The following is a 22814-nucleotide window of genomic DNA, read 5'->3' on the forward strand; positions in this document are numbered from 1 at the left end:
GGCGACATAAACTTTGAAAAATATTTGCAAGGGCCTAAATAAAAAAAAAACAATGTACAATACGTGAGCAAATATTTTGTTACGATATATTTTCAATAATCATGAACAAATTGAAAAGTTGCCAGGAAAATTGTTTTTGTTTTTGTATCGAAAAATTCGAAGTTTTAAAAATGTATAAATAAAAATCGTAAATAATCTTACAAACGTCCTCCAAACACAGTATTCATGTTGGACATTCTCGCAACGAAAAAACATCAATAAAAAAACTGTCTTTCAAACACGTCTTTCTCCGTCCCTCAATAAACCGTTTAACGAGCAGCAAACCAAGGCAAAAAGGGCGCCGATCTTTCCCGCATGTTAACACGCCAGTCGGTGGTCGTTTGCTTCACTTTGTATCAAACTATACCGTACACTGACGACACCATCGCTCATCGCAAAGTGCAGCAGTAAATTTCCGTCCAAGCCAATGCCACAAAAATATCCCACGACGATTGCTTTAAATAACCACCGTCGTAAATGATTAAGTAACAAATTGTTGTCGTCGCCGCCGGCCGGTTCAAGAGATGCACCACGACCAAGTGCATTTCGCAGTGACAAGGTCAGGGATTGTTGTTGACGATCTCCCCCCCCCCCAAAAAACTCCTTACCTGCGCATGGGACAGCATGATCGGCTCCTTGAAGTCGATCCACGTGACCACTTCGCTGCACGGGGGTGTCGTCAGCGATCCGTTGTACGTGTAATAGTGGAGCAGGTCCTGCGCGATCAGCTCCTTCAGCGAGGGCGGATCGGCGAAGGTGGCCGTCTTGTGGGAGTTGGTCACGTTGCCCAGCAGCTGGACAAACTCCTCGTACCTTAAAAAAAAAACAAAACTTTAGCAAAAATTTTCCAAAAGTTAAACAAACGTTTAAGAGGTACCGCGGGTTGTCCTCGGAGGAGATCTCGTAGAAGAACGCCAGCACCGTCAGCCCGTCCGAGTGGTCGAGGGCCGTCTTGGCGTTCCGGTAGTCCCGCTTGAAGAACACCACGTGCAACTCCATGGGGAAGCTGTTTGGGCGGTGATTGAGGTTAGAATCAAGTTCTAGCAAATGCAGTAAGCAACACTCACATGTGATTGTCGATCATGTCCTCGCTGCCGAAGGTGTCATTGTCACCCCAGTGGAAGTGCAGCTGCGAGTACTGGTAGACGCCGTGCAGGGGACCCCCGGAGATCGTCGGGATGTGGTCAGACTTGACGGTGACGGCCACTATTTGAAAAAAAAAAGAAAAAAGTATTAATTATAATTATCACCTCGGCGTCGTCGTTCGTCGCATGATGGTGTGGCAAATTGTCAGCGATCCGATCAGGAAGATCTCTCACTCCTACGACACACTTTATCGAGTCATCATGTCGGTAATCGAAGTGGAACCCTTTTGCGATAAAAAGCGGCACGTGGCACGTGTGAATTGTTTCGTCAGCGAGCTAAATGAATTAGCGAATTTTATTTCTGGTGCGGCGCTCGGACTTACTTTGGACTGTGATTAGCACGTGTTCCGGAAAAGATACGGATTAACTAGTGCATTTCAGATCAATTGTGAAATTATTCGATGTCACTTAGTCGCAACAAATCTCACTCTTGTACTGAAAGTTTACCATGGAAAAAATCTCGTTAAATGTCGTTTAGCATGAACTTGAGGTATGTTAATTTTGACGCCTCATGGACCTGTTAAGCAGATCGCAATTTGAAGGGTTCGTAATGTAACGATTACCGCTATAACATGTTGATTCACAAATTTGAAAATTGTCTGGCATTATTGTGCTAAACCACCAGAAGTATGCGTTTCCCAATGGTTTAAACGAATTGATGTACATTTTCTTGCAAATCTATTTTAAAAATAAATACTTTTCTGTAATTCTGTAGTGATGAACTAACCTACATCATCACCAAAACTAATAATGCTGAAAAGTTTATTAAATCACTCATTTCAGCGCTGAAAAATTCAACTTTTCAACTTTTCAAATCTAGAAACTATTGATCCGATGTTCAATTAAAAAAAAAAATATAACTGAAATTTCCTCATATATTTAAAAAGTATTTTCAGAATTGCAATATTACGACTATCATCTCAAAAGGGTAATATCATAAGCTTTTTTTTAGTTTTGGATGTTGTTATCCAACATCACTATTTTTCATATCAATATATAGTCGCTTGTGTGCTATCTTGTGACACGTCTGCTGTAAAAAGATAGGACGTGTCACAAGGTAGCACACAAGAAATCTAGATTACTTTTTCAAAACAACCAATGCGCCATGGGTTTCCTATGTACATAGGATCTTTTGAAAAATTAAGCGAGAAATAACAACGCCTGTCACTATAGTAAAAAAGTTTGATCTTTTGTAAATTTGTCAAAAAAGAGTGTAATTAAAAAGTGAATATTTTTTATCTTAAAGCTCTAATCATAACCTACAACACCAAATCGAACCGAAAATACCTCCTCAAGATACGGATTTTTGAATATTCACATTCCCGTTTGGAAAAAAATGATGCAAAATGACTTCTTTTTACATATGGGTCATTCCATCTGAAGCGGAACAGCATTTGAAAATTACCCTCTCCGATCCTGCTCAAATTTGGCAGAGCTGTTGATACTATCAAAACATGCAAGAATCCCGAATTTCATCCAAATCTGACCCCCTCCATTTTTGTACCTCCCCAAAAAATCGACTTTTTGGCGATTTTTGGCCAAACCTCCTAGTTTCAAACGGCGATAGCTCAGGAACCACAAATCTCAGAAGGTCGGTCTTAGACTCAATTTTGAAGGAAATTGGACGTAGAATCCATTTCCGTGATCAAAATGTTGATTAATTTATTTTTTCTACCTGTATTGCGCAATTGAAAACTTTAAACGGCCGTATCTCAAAACACCCCAACTTATTTTTTTTATTTGACCTCACCATCGTGTTCCCCGGCCAATTTTACATAAGAATCACCTATCGACAGAAATGAATATGTTTCGTTCCAGAGATATCGAATTTTAAAGTTTTGTGTTTTCGAGATTACCTGCATCAGCTTCATTCGCCGCATCTGCTAGAAGCACACAGGCGGGCTGATCAATAACTGCTACCTGGCCATTTATTGAAATAATATTTCATCATAAATAATCTTCATCAAATTGAGCAAAAATTAACTGTATAATACTGTAGGAAACTGAAGTTTAATCGCAAATGTTTATCTGCTCAAAAAAAATTAATGAAGTGAATTTCTGTGTTAACCCACTGGACAGAGCAATGACGACACACAGTAAAGGGCAGAATTGGATTCCGACGGAGCGAGAGGAAAATGCAATTCTCGGATTAGTTTTCAAAAAGCCGTAAGAGCCATTGTTAAACAAAGTCCTTTTTGCATCGGTATTCGACCTACTTACGAAAAACCAATATCAAAATGCTCGAGATTGTTCATCTATACGTCCTTGTGGGTTCTCGTGGCGCAGGGGTAGCGGCTTCGGCTGCCGATCCCGATGATGCTATGAGACGCGGGTTCGATTCCCGCCTTATCCACTGAGCTTCTATCGGATGGTGAAGTAAAACGTCGGTCCCGGTTTCTCCTGTCTCGTCAGAGGCGCTGGAGCAGAAATCCCACGTTAGAGGAAGGTCATGCCCCGGGGGGCGTAGTGCCAATAGTTTCGTTTCGTTTTACGTCCTTCAAGTGCCCCAAACTTAAAATAAATGAAATTTTGTTTCATTTTCTAGAAAAACGAAAATTAGTGTCAGAGGTCACAATGGCTCTTACGGCTTTTTAAAAACTCACCCGAGAATTAATCTTGTTAGTGACACTGAAAAATAAGTGCACGATACATTATTGAGTAAAAATATGAATTAAAATGAATAAAATTTGTTGATACGTTGTACTCTAGTGAAGGACGATCACAAAGAGTAGGAAAAGGATTTCTGGAATGTATAAAACTGAAAAATGTAAGAAAATCACAAAGTTTGATCTGCTGCAAAGCGGCTAATTCTCCAAATTTAGTTGCGATGATTTCGACACCGTCCGAACAACAGTGTTTTTTTCGAGGGGTAGCTCACTTCCGCCTTTGTCGAGCGTTTAAGTTTATTTTTGCACCTTTCTGGGTTCGCTACTCCCTTTTTAAAGACTTTCCTCCTTTTGTGTGCCTTTTCAAGCCTTAACGCGCGTTAGCACTCCTTTTGGTTAGCCTTCCGAAGCGGTTGCACGTCAAACTGCTCGATTTTTTTTTGACAACGAGAACTGTCAAGTGCAAATGACAGTTCTAGCAGTAAATTTAATCGGGCAGTTTGTTTTGATGGAAAAAAGCAAAAGCTGTTTTAAATTTTAAATAAAAATAAATATTTACATGGTTATCTGAGGCAACCGACTAAATTTACACATTAGCCTTGCCAGAACCCACTTTCCGAAACCGGTTATCAAGTTGTTGATCTTCACAGCAGAATATCTCTCGGCAGAATCTCGTTCCATCCGACCTAGCGCAAGACCGCGGTCCATTCTCCGAATCCGTGTCGATGTGTACGATTCCGGGCAAGCAGTAGGTTGAACAGCGATTAAGAAATCCGGAGCTGAAACAGTATCGTCATCATTTTGTCTGAGATTGGGTCATAAAAAAAGGCTGAAATTTGTATCACCCAATCTCACCCCCCCAGACCCAATGTCACCCCTGATGACGGTAGTTGTAAAAGTGATGGGTCGTCGCGGTCATCCAGGAGGATCATTGTTTGGTCAAGCTACAACGGGACGGGTGGATGTTGGAAAGATTTTTCTGTGTAATATGAAGAGAAGCAGAAGGAAGCAGAGCCGGTTCAGCCGATGGACGAGTCAATCACGAAAGTGACGAAGAGTACAAGATTCACGGCTCCCAATCCGACATTCTGGAAGTTGCCCAAACTACACCAAAACGTCGCACACCGAAAAACACCCGGCTCAAACTTGAAAAAGTTCACATCTTCCCCACCCGGACGAACCTCAACCGGAACCTGCTAACCCACGAGGAAAACAAGCCCTACACTTGTCCCCTCCACTACAAGGGAATGCTCAATCTACTAAATTCTGAATGCTCTAGCAAAACTTCCTGATCCACCAGATCATTCGCAGGTCGTTTTCTCCATGTCTGGTGGCGGTGTCAAAGAAGCCTTCCTGAAACGGCCTAGTAAGAATGTCCGCAGCTGTCGTTTATGGTCCGATCTGAAACGGCACACTCATTTCTTCGCCATGGACCACATCATAGAGATCGTCTGTCACATCTATTACGTTACGATACTAGCAACGGTCATCATTCCGGGAGGAGGGAAAACCCATCCTTGCAGAACCGTTTCCCAGTTAAGCAGCCTATCCCAAACCCTTCCCCTTGTATATTTTATTCATTTATATTTTTTTTTACAATTAACAATACTTTTTTTAAATTAAACTAAACTAAATACAAGGAAATTAGATTGACAACTTTCGGCAACCTTCTCTACACCCAAAGCCCTAACTTTTCCAAAGGGTAGCCCACGAAACGTTTCTCTATGTGCCGCAGCTTATCCTATGCGGGCTACGGGTTGAAGTCGGTATCGGTTAGGATGCGAAGCAGGTCTGGATGGTTCGCGAAGAAAACACCGTAGACGCTGATCCGCTGGCGTTGAACAGAATCAGTTCCGACTCGCAGCGGATCAGCGCTGGGACCGGGGCGGAACGAGCTTGTTGATCTGCCCAACCGGATCCTACTAAACTAGGCCAAACGCGATGAGCACCCACACTGCCTGTTATCACCCAGGTCATCAAACGCCGACGACCGCAAACCAAGTTCTGCGCCGGAACCCGCACCTTACCGGCATGAATTCGGCATCTTTGCGTTTTTCGTTATTCTCCGCCTGGGAGTGCCGCGACCGCGATATTTGATGGCACAGGTAGAGTTGCGGTGCCGCGATGGTCAAGAATCGTGGAAAGACGGTTGGAGAATTGGTTGTTCTGTTTGTGCCTTCGAGAAAGGTTTCAAGTTCGTCAGATCAGAACTGCAAAAAGGAATAAAGTTAGGTCTTATAGAGTTGAAGCTTTTCTTCTCGTACCCTTTATCCACCTCCACCAAACAACAGAATTCGCGTTGTAATGTGACGCCCTGGCCAACGCCGTTTGCTCCGGGAACAGTTTCTCCAACGGAATCGGAAACCTCGTCACGACGTGCCGCTGTCCGAGCGTCTCAGTTTCCGCACCTTGGCGAAACACAATTCTTCAGCCGAATGCAAACATCCGGCGGCAGCTGCAACCTCGACTGCTATCCTGACACTTGTTCCAGTTCCTCCGGCAGTGGCCAACGATCCGCGCAGGAAAAACTCAAAAAATAATTCTGCTTGTTTATTTCGTTTTCGATTTTTTACTTTTGACAATCAAACTGCTTGAAAAAATAAAAACAAACACCGTGTTGCCAAAACCGAGGAAAAACTGCTCGATCTGTGATGGCAAGGTTGCAAGATCGATTTCTCGCAGCACTACATTCGAGCAGAAGCAAGCCGCCCTACGAGCGCTAACGCGCCTTAGCTGGCCTTATCTTGCCTTCTATCGTCGTTGTGAAAAAAATCGTCGCCTTGCGTAGCGTTCTAGAATTTCGAGCTTGTTCTGGTGCGTTTTGTTTTTCTAACGCGGAGTGAACTGCCCCTCGGTTTTTTTTCATCTATCATTCTTGGATTCTTGGAATACAATACGGCTGCACTATGGGGTATTTCCATATAAGCGAGCGGCCAAAAATATTTTTTTGCTTTTTTGTGACTTTTTTGTGTTGTTTGTACTTAGTATAATGAAAACAAATGAATTTTGATATTTTTCCAAAAAAAAAGTTTAATTTTCGATTTTTTCATATATTTGAGGCCACATGCATTAAAGTGGTGAATTTTGATATTCTTGCTCTGTCTATTTGATGCACGGAATGGCGGTTTATGCTATGTTAAAGTTTCTGATTTACGTTCAATCTCCCTCCTCTTTTTCTTGAGTTTAAATCCACCTCTCTTTGAAGGGGGATGGGGGGGGGGGCATCCCCCTCCAATTAAAATTTGATTTTTGCGGTGTTTTAGAATTTAAGACGGTTTATTTTATGGAACATTGTATGGATTCTCGTCCACGTTTTTGGTTGATCCACTTGCAAAATTCACGTTTTCCACGATAAATTCTTCTAAATCAAAATCACTATGTAACCGATTGTCTTTAGATTACTTAAAATATGAACTTCTTCTATGGGCTTTTGTATACCTCGTTTTGAAGCTACAGAACAGCATGCGTAGTTTTTCCTCTGTGGGTTTTTCCTGAGTTGATCATGTGATGGTTTTGCAATGTTGTAATTCTTACAAATATACTCGAAAGCAGTTCTCACGTTTTCAGAATAACGTCATGATTCGAATTCCCGGACGCTTCGAAACCCGGACACTTCATCTTGTTTTATCAATTATTTGGATATAAGTTCGTATTATGAATGTCAAAACTGTGTTATTTGATGAATTCCAACATCAACTTTCATTTAAAGTATGTTTGAACGCTGTAGTTAATGCCAAAACAATTAAATACAATAAAATGATAAGTTTACCAAAAATGCGAAACATTTCACTTGAAATATTTCATATGCGTCCGAAGCACCGGGAAGGCAAAGCAGAAATTTATGGTTTCGATTTCCTTAAATTCTAGCAAATGTTTATAAAAACTATCGATTGTTTTGATGTTAACAGCTTATTTGAGACCTAAAGAATGCCATTCACTAACATTTCTGTCCAAATTTGTGCGATTCATAAGTGAAATCGAGTGTCCGGAATTCGAAGCAAAAGTGTCCGGATTTCGAATCAGCTTTTATCAGTGTCCGGGATTCGAAGCACAACAAGTCATTTTAATTTTAAAATTCTGATGAAAAATTGTTAGAACAGACATATTTTGCATGCATTTTCTTGAAACTGACTGTTTATACTACATCCTTATGATATTTCTACATTTACAACTTATTACATGATTTTTTGCCAGCTATAACAAAAATGATATGCTACTAAGTGTCCGGATTTCGAATCATGACGTTAGTGCTTCGTTATATCGTACAGGGACGCTACGGTATTATTATCCATACTTTCAAAAGAACACAACAACGAACTGATATGAATATTCGACGAATCGTTTCTGTAAAATACTTAGAATAGGAATTTCTAATTTTATTAAACGTACCTAAGTACCGTAAACTGGGGTGACTTTGATAGCCCGGGGTGACATTGATAGAAATTTGATTTGGCCACTATTTTTTATACATCCAATGTAACAGTCACATTTTTGCATATATGTTCGATAATAAGCTTTCCCTTAATGCTTACATACTCAAAATTCTCAAAAATGTTTAAATATTAATTTGACGGGCATTTGAAAAACCTATCAAAGTCACCCCGGGCTATCAAAGTCACCCCAGTTTACGGTACCAACAAAGTCATGAATATCAAATCAATTTCAAAACATACATAGCAGGTACGTCATTTCTGCCTCCGCAGGTAAATAATGTGATTTTAACCAAGCGTATACGCGAAATCATTAATTTTCTTGCATGAATCAAAATGTTCAAAATGGCATAACTCAAAAAGTGCACATAGGGTATATGACCCTATTTTGGACCTAGTACCTATTTTGGACCTATTTTTATTAATCGAGGTAGTTCAAGCTTTTAAAGTACGAATTCACTGAATCCAACCAACAGAAAGTGTAGGCAGGATCGTTTTGTATCTTACCTCTTCCAAAAATGTTAACATTTTTGATTATTACCGCTTTTTCAGCCACTTTTTCCAACGCCATTCGAACTTCCTTTCATTTTCCTACCACATCGATTAGGTCCAAAAATTCCGGCCTCGTTGCTTATCAGATGTGGCTCGCGACACCTTGATGATTTTTTCTGTTTTACACTGACACCAAGCAATTTCGTCCGGTTTCCGAGCAATGTAACTGTTGTTTATTTAATTCTTTCTTCTTTTCCGTCACTAAACCATTGAAATAACTATTCTATTATCGAAAAAAACTCATTTCAAAATATTTTTTCAAATCAGCCGCGTTGGATCAGTTTTTGGAGCTACTTTGCCGTCGGTTCAAGGCTATCACCAACACATGCATAACAAGGTGTTGCCAGTTTTGTTTATCAATTTATTTCGATATTTCATTGAAATTGATTGAAATTTTTTATTTAATATTTTGAATTGAATTTCTTTACTGTAATTATTTGAATGAAATCTAAGCTTTAAAAAGCAAATGATTAACAGAAACAATGAAAATATGTTTTTTAAACGATAAAAATGCAAATTGATGCTAGAGATTTAGATGATTGTTAGGACCGATTGCAAAGTATCCCAAAATTTAAACTGATGTTGATTTATTTTTGTCTTAACATCATTATCACCAATTTAGCCGCATATATTTTTAATTTTTGCTTCAAAAAATGCAAACTGGCTACCCTGTTGGAATTGAAGGGGAAACGATTGAAAAACCTAAAGGGTCTAGTTCATTAAATCGTCAGCTGTCACCATGACAGGAGCTGTCAACATCGCTTACGAGTGGTTTTTGAAAAAGTCGTATGAATTAAATATAAAAAAATCTTGAGTTAGTTTTAAAAAGATCCTAAGCGCTAGTTGTAAACAAATCAATTTTTCGATTAGTTCTCGATCAATTTACGAATTATAAATAAAAAATGCGTCTTTTAAATGCTCTTTACTGGAAAACAAACAAAATTTGGTTTAGTTCAGAGAAAAAATCAAAAATGTGTCGGAGATCGTGATGGCTTTTAAGACGTATTGCAAACTAATCAGAGAAATATACATATGTATAATATATTTTTTGTAAGTTTTATCTGATTTTTGCATATTTATCTATATATAATTTTTTAAAATACAGTTATAACGATTTTTTTCACAATTGGCAGCGTTGGTTTATAATAAATTAAAATTACACTTTTAAATTGTACCGTGTCAATCATGTTAGAAACACAATTAAACAAGCTAGAAAAATAAAAATCTTCGAAAAAATAAGCATAAGAGGTTAATGCGATGTTAACATTATGAATTTTATGATTTGAGACATATAGCCGGGGTGACTTTTATAGGTTTGATATTTTTCCGCAAAATTAAATGAAGATTAAACATTTAATACGTACGGAATGGTATGGAATCATACTGACCGTGGTAGAGAAAGGCTCAAAGTACCCCATGAAGAACTTTTCATGAAATTTTGAAAAGTTTAAAAAGTTAGTTAACTATAACAAAGAAAATGTTGATAAATAGCATTATTTTCATCTTCTCAACGTGTCATGATTTTTTCAATGAACATGATTTTGAATCGTAAAACGGAATGCATTTTCGGATTTTTCGGACAATTTTCTACTAGGAAAAGGGTACTAGGAAAAGGTAAAATAAATAATATAAATATTATTAAGGGGTTATATATATGTAAATCGGCAAAAATGTCAGAGGTTGGTTTGAGCACACAATTAAACTTTTTTGAAAATCTGTTTTCAGGGCATTAAAAAAATATATTTCCATCTATTAACAAAACAAATTTGAAGACATTTGGTTGTATCATTGCCGAGATATAGCTATTTGAAGTTAGCAGTTTCAAAAAACGGGTGCCACGATATCTCAACATTGCTTCGACCAAATCGGCTCAAAATTATGGTGAAGACTCGTTAAACCGGTCTCTTGTGCATGACGAAGGCAGATTTACAAAAAAGATTATTAAAAAAAAAGATAAAAATATTTATCTGTTTTTCATATAAAAAATCGCCAGATTTTGATTTTTGTAATTTTTGAAAATTCAAAATTTTAAAATCGGGCTTCGTCATGCACACAGGACATATCCTAGGAGTCTTCACCCAAAATTTCAGCCAATTTGGTCCGTCCCATCTCGAGATATCGTGGCACCCGTAAATCAACTTGGTGTTCAGAGAAAAACGCTCTCAAAGTTTGACAGCTCGCTTTGCGCATGGCAAAATTTTGAGCTTAAATCGTCTCTAATTCAGTTAAATCATTAAATATCTTCATGAAACTTTCAGGAGTGATTGAAAATCATCTCTTAAGTTGATTTAATAAATTTTCTGTAATATGAAATTTTGTGATTTTCTACATGTATGTAACCCCTCAAATATTATTTGTTTTTGAAACATAATTTTAAAAAATCTCATAATTTAAAGGCATTTCCAGTAAAACAAATTTCATATAAAATGTGAAAACGTTTGATTCGTTTTTGAATTCAGTTAAACATGTAATATAAATCTATAATTTAATAAACAAAACTAGTTTCAACGAATTTCAGGCAAAGTTCTGAATTTTCAACAATTTCACCTAAAACTTATAAACTTATTTAACTAAATATTGACATAAACGAGTTTCTTAAAAATTATATCAGCAACCTAAGTGATGGTAAGTTCGAAGTAAAATTAATGTTTGAACACCTCAAATCTGCTTTTAACAAGACAAACTATGACTATCAAAGGCACCCTGGTAGTCAAATAAAGATTTTTTTCAAATACATATTACATTGTTTTTAAAGTACAACATCTAGTTAAACTTTTTGTCAAGCAACTGTAAAGTTTATCATGACACATGAGAAAGTTTCACACCAAGTTACAAGCTATAATCTCCCTTTTAAATTTCTTGATTGTTTAACAATATTTGAACAAAAGCTCTGCGTAAAATTTAGAACCTTTTTTCATTGTTATTTGTTATGTATCTGTGTCATTCATTTAATTTTAAGATAAGGTGTTTTTATTGCGAGTAATAACGGGTTGTCTTTTATGTTCTAATGCTTGAACAATTAGGTCATAAGAATATGCAAATTGTAAATAGGACAGAGACCTGCTAAAGATGCGTGAGTTTCCATTCAATATGATTAAAACACGTTTTCAAATTCAAATCCATTGTTTCATCATAATTGTTTAATTTCTGAAATAAATATTTTCCAAATTATAATCGTGGATAGGCCCTTTGGTTTATCAAACCGAGTTTTTGTAAGTGTGCGTGTTGCCGCCGCACGCCGCAATTCGAGTTGTCCAAATTTCAACCAATCAGAGTGTGGGTCCAAAATAGGTTCAGCGATGTCTCCAAAATACATTCAATAAGTCCAAAAAGCATCCAAAAAATGTTTTACTTGAAATGCTTATTACAATGGAATGGTTAATTTATTTTAAATTTTCAATAGTACACTTTGTTAAGCATAAATTAAGGCACAAAACAATCTTGAAACGAGCCAAATTAGTTAGACCGTTCCTGAGAACAATGCGAAATATGTTGACGCTTTGCATAGTAGGTCCAAAATAGGGCCATATACCCTAAGTGCACTTTGAAATTTGGAGACAAGTTAGGACATGGTTCAAATTTTAAGCTGCAAAATTTTCAGATCGCACAAATGCACACAAAAAAAGTACTCCATTAACAAAGTTGAAAAAAACTAAATTTTGAATAAAAATCCATCTTTTTTGATTTTTATTATTTTTTTTAGCCTATAAAAGTGTGTTTTGTAAAATGTTATTGAAAAGTTGAATCAATTACCTTTCTGAATATTTATAATGATGCAGGAAAAAATACATAAACAGCTACACAGTACAACTATGAAAAATAATCATTTTTTTGTCAAAAAACATGTTTTTTCTTACCATTTTCGCCTTTGAAGGTCTGCAATTCAGTGAATTTTGAACCTACAACTTTCAAACTCCGGATTTTTCTTAGTTAGAATATTAATTTTCGAAAAAAAAAACAAAAAAATAATTAGAGTATGTCGGTTTTTCGATTTATGGCCGCCTGAAACCCCATAGTGCACTGAGAGAAGCTCATTTTTCACAAAATTTAAACTTTAGGAGGCTGTCCAACAATTAAAATTATAGGCTTTTGGAAAATATTTGTGCTGTATTTTTTTTGTTGAATTATTTTAAATTGCAAAAAAACTGAAGATTGTTCGAATTTTTTTACATCGGAATGCCTAAATAGGGTGCACATAGTCTCCCCGCACGGCGCACTCAAGTTTACACGCGGTGTAAACACGGGGTGCACACCTCACTCTCTCTGCGGTAAACACTGTAGTGTGACTGCAGCGGAGAATGAACACCACTTTACAGCAGAGAGAGCGTGAGAGAACTATTTTTGTCCATCTAACAATGAAAGAAACGTTTCAAAAACATTCTGATCTGCTGTGTCTAAGTGATAACAGTTCAATTGTTAGCAAATTAACATGTTGTTTCATGCATTGATCCTCTTGCCCCACTAGTGGAGTAGAACGTACGGAAAATCAATAATTTTAAAATCATTTTTCACAGTAAAAAACATGGTTTTTTAGAAATTTGTTCTATCAAAGTCTAAGTCAAGACCTGGAATAAGATGAATATCAAAAAATCGGACTGATTTAATCTAGTTTTGAATGGGTTTTAACGAGCATTTCCTTAGCTTGTTACACTTGCCCCACATTTTTTACATTTTTTAAGACTTCATATCCTCAAAATTCCAGTTTATGCGTTACGTAATAAAATAACGCTCCCAATTCATTTTGTTCGTGATTTGTTTCAGATCATAGAAATTTTGTCTGTGCTACGTGGTGCATTTTTTTTAGGAATTTAATATTTGAAAAGAAATGCAACCTTTGTCGGATACATAAAATCGATCAGAAATTGGTGATTTTTCCCAACGTTTTGGAAGACAAAGAACTTAAAAAAAATATAATAAATCTTCCTCACCTGTGTGCCCATTGTTGGTCAAATTGGTCTGCAGCGGGGCAATGTCGAACCCGTCGAAGACCAACGGTGGCAGGTTCACCTTCTTCACGTCCAGCGAGTTGATGTTGATCGGACTCTGGTGCTTCCCGGTACAGCTGTTGTACTGCTCGCCCCAGTGCGATGGTCCTGCGAAGGTAGAAGAAATGAAATTGGTAAGGTGATGCCAGCTAAGGGGAGGGGGTGTGAATTGGAATCGACGACATGACACGCTGACGATCGTGTTCGATGAACCGTGAAACGTGACACAGATTCCAACAGCATAGATGGTGGACATTACACGAGTCTAGTCGCGAGTCGCCTTCTGACGTTTAGGGGGGGCGATAATTGAGTGATCAATCATTGATTGGGTGGTGACAGAGCAGGTTCATCCGGTTGATTAATTTATAGGTACGAAGCCGGCAATTGGGTTCAATATAAGGCACCTCAAGAAAGTGCAAGCGTCGCAAAAATTACAGGGGAGTTCAAATGATTAGAAGTTGGATACATTTTATTATGACAGTACAAATCAGGTGGAAAATTGTGGCGCGTTTGTTTAAAGTTTAAATTTTAACATCAATACTTTTTGGTTTTGGCAGGGTTGTAAAAATATCAAAATTCCAGCTCTCAGCAACTACAATTATGCCGCCTGCATATTCATGCCACAAATACAACTGCTCTTCTCTCCTTATCGAAACTCTCAGCGCCGAAAATAGCCGAACACGTTTTCGTGTTTACACACTCGCGATTGACATTTTCCTTTTCTCTCTCATTCCCGCTTCCACGATCATCCTACCGCAACAGCGTTCAACCACAAAAGCCGCCACAAAACCAATTTTGCAAACGCAGTTTAACGGGACGTCATGCGTGGTCGGCTCCTAGTCGCCATCGCGCGTTCTCTCATTGCAGTTTGCTGAGAGATTGAGAGACTCAGCGGTGAGAGCGCGTCGTCGAGGAAAAGGGGAGGAGTGATAGAGAGAGAATAACATCGCTGGGAATCACGGGACACAAGAAGAGATCTCACAAGCTGTAGTGACGGCTGCTATACTCTCGGATGTTTTTGGTGCAGAGATAATCAATTGATAGATTTTCTCACTCATCACTCATTTGCAATAGTGGTTTATAGCATTACTGAGTTTTTTTTAAAGACTTTTTGACTTTTCATAAACATCATGAACATGCAATTTATGTTCCTGTATACAATCGATTCAAAAACTGTTTAGGATAAATTGACACTTTCAGGCTTTTCACAAATTTTTAATTTTGAAGACCAAAGATCGGAAAAAAATACTTGAAAGTCAAGAGAAAAATATTTTTATGAATTCAGAAAAATTTGGCAATTTCCGGAATTGACATAACCAAACATAACTGTTTTTTTGTTTAAAATATTCAATGATACTTTCTGTTTGCTTATTTAAGGAATTATGTTCGAAATTTAGAAATAAGAACAGGGGTCCTACCGAAATTATAAAGTGGTAAACCAATGAGGGAAAGAAGAAAAAATAAAACGCTATGAATATTTCAGCAAGGCGTCCAATTTCCCCGGCTTTAGAATTTCCCGGGAAAAGGGAAAAATATTTTTTGAATGCCGGAAAATTTCTGAAACGGTAAAAAAATGTATGTTTTCATTATATTGGTTAAGTTTTCCAAGCTTAAAATTATAGAATTCGCCCAATAATGTTAATTGGCGACGTAGACATCAATCTAAACAAGGACAGCAATTTTTTGATAGCTTAAAATACATTAAAAAAATATTTGTTCTTTGTTATGCTTTGGATTTCTAATGAACCACCATTTTTAATAACGTTTAAAATTAAATAAGTTTCGTTTTAATATATTTCTTTTATATTTTTTATATGACATGTATGAAACTGTCTATAAAAAGATCAAGAAACGAAAACAAATAAAATAATACCTGTCAATGTCAATTTTTTTATAAGTTTAGAATCTCATGTTTTACATAAAACATATTTTACAAATTATCTTTATGTCACTACCGTCAGCTGGGCAAAATCGCGACTTCAGTGTGAATAGGTACATGAGATTTTATAGCAATAAATTTGGAAATTGGTGTACTAACTGTTTTGTTCTGTTTCTGATTTAACCGAAATCAATCAAAAAAATCAAAACAAAATTTGGCTTAAGGAGCCATCCACAAAGCACGTGGACATTTTTTGGGAATCTCTAACCCCCCCCCTCCCCTTTTCATCCCCCTACTCCTCGCCATCATGGACAATTTCCATACAAATAAAATCTTTTTTGTATTTTTGTATGGAGCGTTGACAATCGCCATCTCCCTCCCTCCTAAGGTATCCACGTGGTTTATGGATGATTTATTCTTTTGTGATGATTTGCTCCAGATGCCGGTGTTTGATGAAAAATAATAAAATATGATATTTTTTTTCAAGCTTAATTTGATAAATATACGTAAGTATCATACAAAGTCTTTTTTTATTTTAAAGAAATTAAATGAAATAGAATATATTTAAAGCGCTAAGCATTTTACGGATCTTTAAACTAAAATTTTAACAATTTTCCATTACACTTAAACCCCGATGGTTTGACACCAACCGGGGTCACTTTTTAGTTTGACACCCCTGTTACACGGAGTGCACACATACTACCAAACGATTGTTTTGAAGCCGTGTAAAAAGTGACAGTTCGTCACTTTTTAGTTTGACTTTGCCCAACCAACGGGGTACAACTAAAAAAGTGTCAAACTAAAAAGTGCCAAACAACGGGGGTTGAGTATATAAGCCAAATTAACCCTCTACTGCGCAATTTTTTTTTTTCGAAAACATTTATTTTTCCTGTGTTCAGGAGGTCATTTTGAACAACTTTTGTTCTACGAAAAACTTTACTTCTCTTGTTTTATGTTTTTCTTGTATTATTTTTAGTATATTAATTTGCATGTTTTTCACATTTTCTGCTATAGAATGGCACCATCATCATTTAAATTGCAAATAATGCGTAGAGTCTGGGATAGTACAAAAATTACTGCATACTTGTTTTTACTGAAAATATAGGAAATGTTAGTAAAAAACACAGCCAAAGTTGACCCCAAAAAAAGGTCATTTTTAAAAAACGTTGGCAAAGTCACAGAAAACAAGTTAAACTTCCATCCCTAAAATTTTCTAAAATTTTAAGAATTCTACTTTCCAATGCTTTTTAAAGATCAAAAATCTGTTGGAAAATTTGTTTTCGGTTTTTTTTTTTTAGATCGAAGCCCTTCTAAAGGCGGGGATAGGTTGTTGAGGGTTAATGATGATATATGCCAAGCACAAATTTGAATGCTTTAAAATTCTTATTGTATTCAACTGTTTATTAATTTACACAACTAAATGTGAGTTTCTAGACCAAAAGTTGTTTTTTTATTTTCAATTTAGGGAATCCCCGGGGCAAAACATAAAAAAATATTTTTAGAAATAATTTATCATTTTTACTTTACGTCAAAATTCGTACGTTACTATACCTTTCGGCGTCAATAGTGACGTTCGCGTTTCGTGCGTGAAAGCCAATCAATACCGGAAATAGAATCAAGTGTGGTAAAAAAATGAAAGTACTGCAAATAATAATAGTAATTAAGCCTACCTTCCTCCTACGCTAGTTCAAACAAAAGTGTGATATGTGTCACATTCTATCAGCGTGCCCTTTACAGAGTGTCGAGGTATTTGTGCAATGTTGATGGTGTTGGATAAACTGGATATTAATTTCTCATAAAAGGTAATTGGTTGTGATTGTTTTACGTTTTTTTACTATTTTTAGGTTGTTGGAGTTTATTCTTGAAAAGTGCTTTTTAAATATGATTTGCAAATTCATAGAAAAAATCTGCAAACAACCAAGCTTCAATCTTTGCAACCAAAACTTAAAAGTGACACTTTCTCCCACGGAAATTTCCGTTGCGTGCAATTGATGGCCCATTTATGAATTGATTCCACCACCAGAGTCAATGCCGAACGAAGCTGATGTTCAATGAACCGGGGGATGATAAGTCAATTGTTGCACAGTTTATGGCTTTATTTTGCTGTTTTCATTCGGTTTTACGACTTTTCGTTTAAACATTTTAATCACTCTTCAAGGGCCCCAACTTTTACGATCGCACAGTTGGTAATAAAATACCCTAAAAACCCGCACAAAAACTAGACGACGGATGGGTGATTAATGCTGGGTGCCTCGTGTGTGTGACCCTGACAGTGACAACAATAAGTTCCCTTGGCGGCACGTGCCCACGGGCTGAAGTTTGGACACCACACTCACTTCACCGGGGGCCGAGAAATGTTTGTACAACCCGCTACGTTGCATGTATTGCCTGGTAATTAATTGATTGGGTGGTGACGGCACTGAAGCCCGAACAGTAATTATTTATTTAACTTGATATGGGTTTGATCTAACCTGCGTTAGTTGGGGCATAAGCAACTAGTACAAAGTAAAGCTAGAGTTTATTTGGTTTACTCAATGACTAGCGAGATTTGTTTTGGATTCCCCGAAAGATATTCCCACGATCAATGACCATGGTGGTATTTCCGGAAAAGCAATACAATTTGTCTCACTATTCTTGGAAATGCCGCCAAAGGATAATTTGCAATTATAATTTCTCCTCGATTGTCCAGTTATCACCGCCGAGAGCCAACCTGCAGTTTTAAGGAACCCCCGCAATTATATTTATACAAGGAAACCCCATCTTAACAACCAAGTAACGTTCCCTTTTAGATAGATTGAAATGATGGTGGTTAGTGATTATTACGGGAATTAATGCGGATTGACTCACCTTTTTCTCCGTCGTAGCCGAAATCTTGACTTCGTCCATATGGAATTACTGAAAAATAGAAGTAAAAAAAAGGAAATGTTAATGTTGAAGCATAAGGCAACTAAATTAATACATTTATATCAGAACCAATTTAATACATCGATCTGATAATTCAAATTTAAAGTTAGCTTAGATACCATTCAGATAGGCTGTCTGAGATAGCCCAAGAGTACACACAACTGCATGCATTCAACAATTCGTTCTACAGTTTATTTGCAGAAAGATGAAACAAGATCTTGTATATTTTAGCATACCTTTCGTGATGACGGATGTTTTGCAGGGAAATGATAGTTTATTTATGAATAATATCACGTAGGATAACTACGACCTGTATTGGCCTGCCATCGCTAGGAATGTCTGTTTTGAAAAACAAATTGCAAAAGAAGGGAAAGATAATAATGAGTAAGCTGGAAAGATTACAATAAATTGAGTTATCAAGCCAAAATTTCGATGGTTTGAATTCTGTTAAGAAACATGCTAGCTATAGCCTCCAAGACTTTCGCAGCATTTTTGCAAATTTTTTCGATCTGAAAATTCGCACAAAAATCTTTTTTTTTACATTTTTGGTTTTTCAAAAAGCACGCTTATTTCATGTGATTTTTTTCAATGATTGGAATAATGTTTTTGTAATGGGTCATATTTGGCCGTATTTGTAACTAATACTCTCTACTCAATGCATCAAATCAAATCAAGTAGGCAGTTATTTTTGTTCAGTTACAAATTATGTTCAAGACTTTGTTGTGAATTGCAAGCTACTGATTTTATCTTATATAATACAGAACCATCCCGTTTTGCCAACACTCGATTTTTGCAACAATTCTTTCTACTGTTTCCGATTTGGACAACACCTTAAATAATTTGATATTTTTGGTCTCGTCACACTTTCAATACTTTTAAAACATAAATTGATTACTCAAAATATAATAATTTCTAGTGCAAATATCATTAATCATTAATCATTTTGTTTTTGTAAGTCTATTTCGTGCATTACGTAATTTATGGAACTAATCAATGATTATATAATCACGTTGTATTGCCAAAAACGGGATAGCACAGTAAAAAATAAAAATAAAATAAATAAATAAATTCAGTGGAGATCGAGTGATGTTCGTGTGTGGTAAAGTTTGCCAAATTATGTGTCGCGCCGTTCTCAGCACTCCTGAATCCGATTTTGATTCTTCTGAATGCAGATGAAAGCTAGTGTGCTGAACCTGGGCGAGTTGCTGCTCAAATTCCGAAATATCCATCTGTTTTCGGATGTGATGAGCCAACGAATTACACAGTTTCCAAATAAAAATATGGGTCAATTTCATTTTCTTATCTTTTATTTGTCTCAAAAATTGCAACATTCGCCATTCGCCAACATTTTTCGTTTCTAATTTTATCCTAATTTTTTTTCTACATTCATAGTTCTTACCATGAGTGAGCATCTGAAACAAATTTGACATCTATCGGCAATCCCGATCAATTTTTAGAACGATTTACTGTTTGCCTTTCTTACTAAAGAAAGGTATAGGTTTTATTTTATAGCTGGACATCATTTTCATCTTCGTAAATACAGTAGTTGTTCGGTAACTGGGCTGAGAACGTAGCCCAGTCACCGAATGTTGCTCGTTAACTGGGCTGAACATAAAAAAACGAGGGGACCACCGATGAATAATATTTTCCAGATGAAATATAAAAATAAAAGTTACTCAAATTTATTTACAATTCTTACTTTTCATACTTATTTAATTGTAACTTGAAATTAAACTATGTTTGAAAAAAGTTTTTTTTATTTATTGAAAATGATTGTTGCATCCATTAACCCCTCGGTCATTTTGGTTTGTTTTGGTTTTTTGACGTTTGTCTGCTTTTTAACTGGGCTACGGCCCAGTTATCGAGCGAGCGCCCAGTTAAAAAGCAGCCCAGTTAAACAACGCCCAGTTACCGAACAACTACTGTATGATGATTCAGCATGAATTTTAATCGTTAAAATCGCAAAAAAATCACACTGCATCGATTTTCGACGCTTCGTCGCCAAGTCGACAAGATGTCAAGTTGAGCTTCGAATACTGGTTTATGGCTCGAGATATTCTCGTTTGTAGTTGCTTGTCTACCGATGTTTCCTACAACATGTAAGATATCGTGTGGGTCTCGTGGCGCAGGGGTAGCGGCTTCGGCTGCCGATCCCGATGATGCTATGAGACGCGGGTTCGATTCCCGCCTTATCCACTGAGCTTCTATCGGATGGTGAAGTAAAACGTCGGTCCCGGTTTCTCCTGTCTCGTCAGAGGCGCTGGAGCAGAAATCCCACGTTAGAGGAAGGCCATGCCCCGGGGGGCGTAGTGCCAATAGTTTCGTTTCGTTTCGTAAGATATCGTAGCTTTTCGGTTTCTTTTGCCCTGTCCGTTTTTGCATAACTGTCCAATGTTTATGCAAAAACTTTTGTGACATAAGACATTCATCCTGCTAAAATCAAATTGTTTCCCATGTGCTCCTAAAATCGCCTAAATGTAGACTTTATTTTTCGTGATTTCGTAAGATTATTTAACAGAGTACATTGGAGGCCAATAGGAGCTTTCTAAGTTTTTCATCGTTTATATCGTTTTCAATGTTTTTAATGCTAGCGACGCCAATGGCTATCTACCTAAGGTACTCGCGGTTGAGTGTGTAGTGGTGCCGTTTTAAAAATAGCTTTCTCTGACTCTCTCTCTTTCTCTCACTTTCATAGAAGCTGAATGGCAAACTTCCCTGCACACGCGCTTCACTTGTACCTCGGTTTTGCTATGATTTTTTATTTCGTGTCTGGAACTTACCTTTGGCATGTCTTTAGTCTATGTTATGAATTGAAAGAAGTTCTACCATTGTTATATTCTTTTGTAAGAAAGGATCTATCTCACCCCAGGTGGGATTAAATCAGGTTTTTGAAAGGTAATATAACTCAAAAATATGAACCTGATGAAAATGTATCAGAAACTGATGAAATTCATCAATTCCTGATGAAATTTTCTTTTTTTTTTGACACAAAATTTGTCAACAATACCAATATTACCATTTTTTTTTCTTTGTTGCACAAAAATTGCCATCAAATGTGGCATTTACCATTCGTTTTCAGGGAATTGTCATTTCATCTAAATCAAAAAAATAGTCTGTTCATCATTTTTCCATAACAAAGAAGTAAATTTTCGATTATTTCCTGAAATTTTTCGAATAATCAAATACATGCTGCAATTCTCGGGTTTGATTGAAAAAGGTCATATCAATCATGAAGACATCTAGCAGTTACTTCCAAATAAGTGGTTTAAAACTTTTTGAAAAGTAAGGCAGAAAGATCATAAAATCTCACTGATGTTCAACTTTTTTTTTGTTTGGCCGATAGGGGGACCGAACCACACAAAATTAAAAAAAAAAAACAATCAAAAATCATAACTCCACGCCATTTCAACCGATTTTGATTGAAAGGTGATGAGGTTGTCATTTAAAAATTAGTCTAAGGACCAAAAAATCGAGCCTAACATTTGTAAAGGTCTAATTATTTTGGCTATGGAACCCCCAGGAAAAAATTGAGCCCGATTGGAAATCTATTTTTTTGATTTATGCTCTTTTCAAATAAAGTTGCAGAATATTTTTATTTTTTTAATTAAAATTTTTGAAAATCGACACAACCAAATGTCTTCAAGTTAATGTTGGTAACAGATATAAATATATATTTGATTTTCCCCTGAAAATAGATTAAAAAAGGTTAAGTGTATGCTCATACCAACTTCTGACATAAAAAAGTAGGTACAGTGGACTTTCTCTGTGTCGATATTCATAGGACCGTCGAGAGCGCGAGGTATCAAATTATAGAACAGAAAAATCAAAGCATGCGCTAGAAGGGACTGAAAAACTCTAATTTATTTTTAAAGTGAAACTATTTTGTTCTGAAAACTCCTCAGCAATACTTGAAAGTCATCATTAGACACCAAATCAATCCGAAAATTCGTTCTAAAGATACTGATTATTTAGATTTTTTATAGCTGCAAAATTGTAAGAAAACTATAAAGAACTAACAAATGCTGCAAAACGACTTCTAGTATCATCGAGAGAGTATTTTTAAATTTTCTTCCTTATGAAAAAATACAAAAAAATGCAACAAAAATGCTGCACTGCTGCAAATTTAGGAAAAACATAACACGAGACATCGCAACTAAGAACATGACCGAAACGTAAGATACAGAAAGTTGCATTCAATTAAGTATTATGCATCAAATGCATCCTGTCGGTGCATAAAAAGTGCAATATTCACTAACACATCAAGTCAGTGCAAT

General features: G+C 36.5%; 2 protein-coding genes across 3 annotated transcripts in view; one reads left to right on the forward strand and one right to left on the reverse strand.

Moving 5' to 3' along the window:
- LOC120428812 (opsin, ultraviolet-sensitive) overlaps positions 1 to 22814 on the forward strand; it is a 306492-nt gene that overhangs the window by 106275 nt on the left and 177403 nt on the right. The gene's annotated exons all lie outside the window — the stretch shown is intronic.
- LOC120429619 (putative carbonic anhydrase 3) overlaps positions 1 to 22814 on the reverse strand; it is a 60442-nt gene that overhangs the window by 6163 nt on the left and 31465 nt on the right. The window contains 5 exon segments of the mRNA XM_039594650.2: positions 648 to 852; positions 917 to 1045; positions 1107 to 1245; positions 13701 to 13865; positions 18484 to 18531. Coding sequence (XP_039450584.2) covers positions 648 to 852; positions 917 to 1045; positions 1107 to 1245; positions 13701 to 13865; positions 18484 to 18531 — 686 coding nt within the window.

Source organism: Culex pipiens, chromosome 3 (assembly GCF_016801865.2).
Source record: "Culex pipiens pallens isolate TS chromosome 3, TS_CPP_V2, whole genome shotgun sequence".
Lineage (NCBI taxonomy): Eukaryota > Metazoa > Arthropoda > Insecta > Diptera > Culicidae > Culex > Culex pipiens.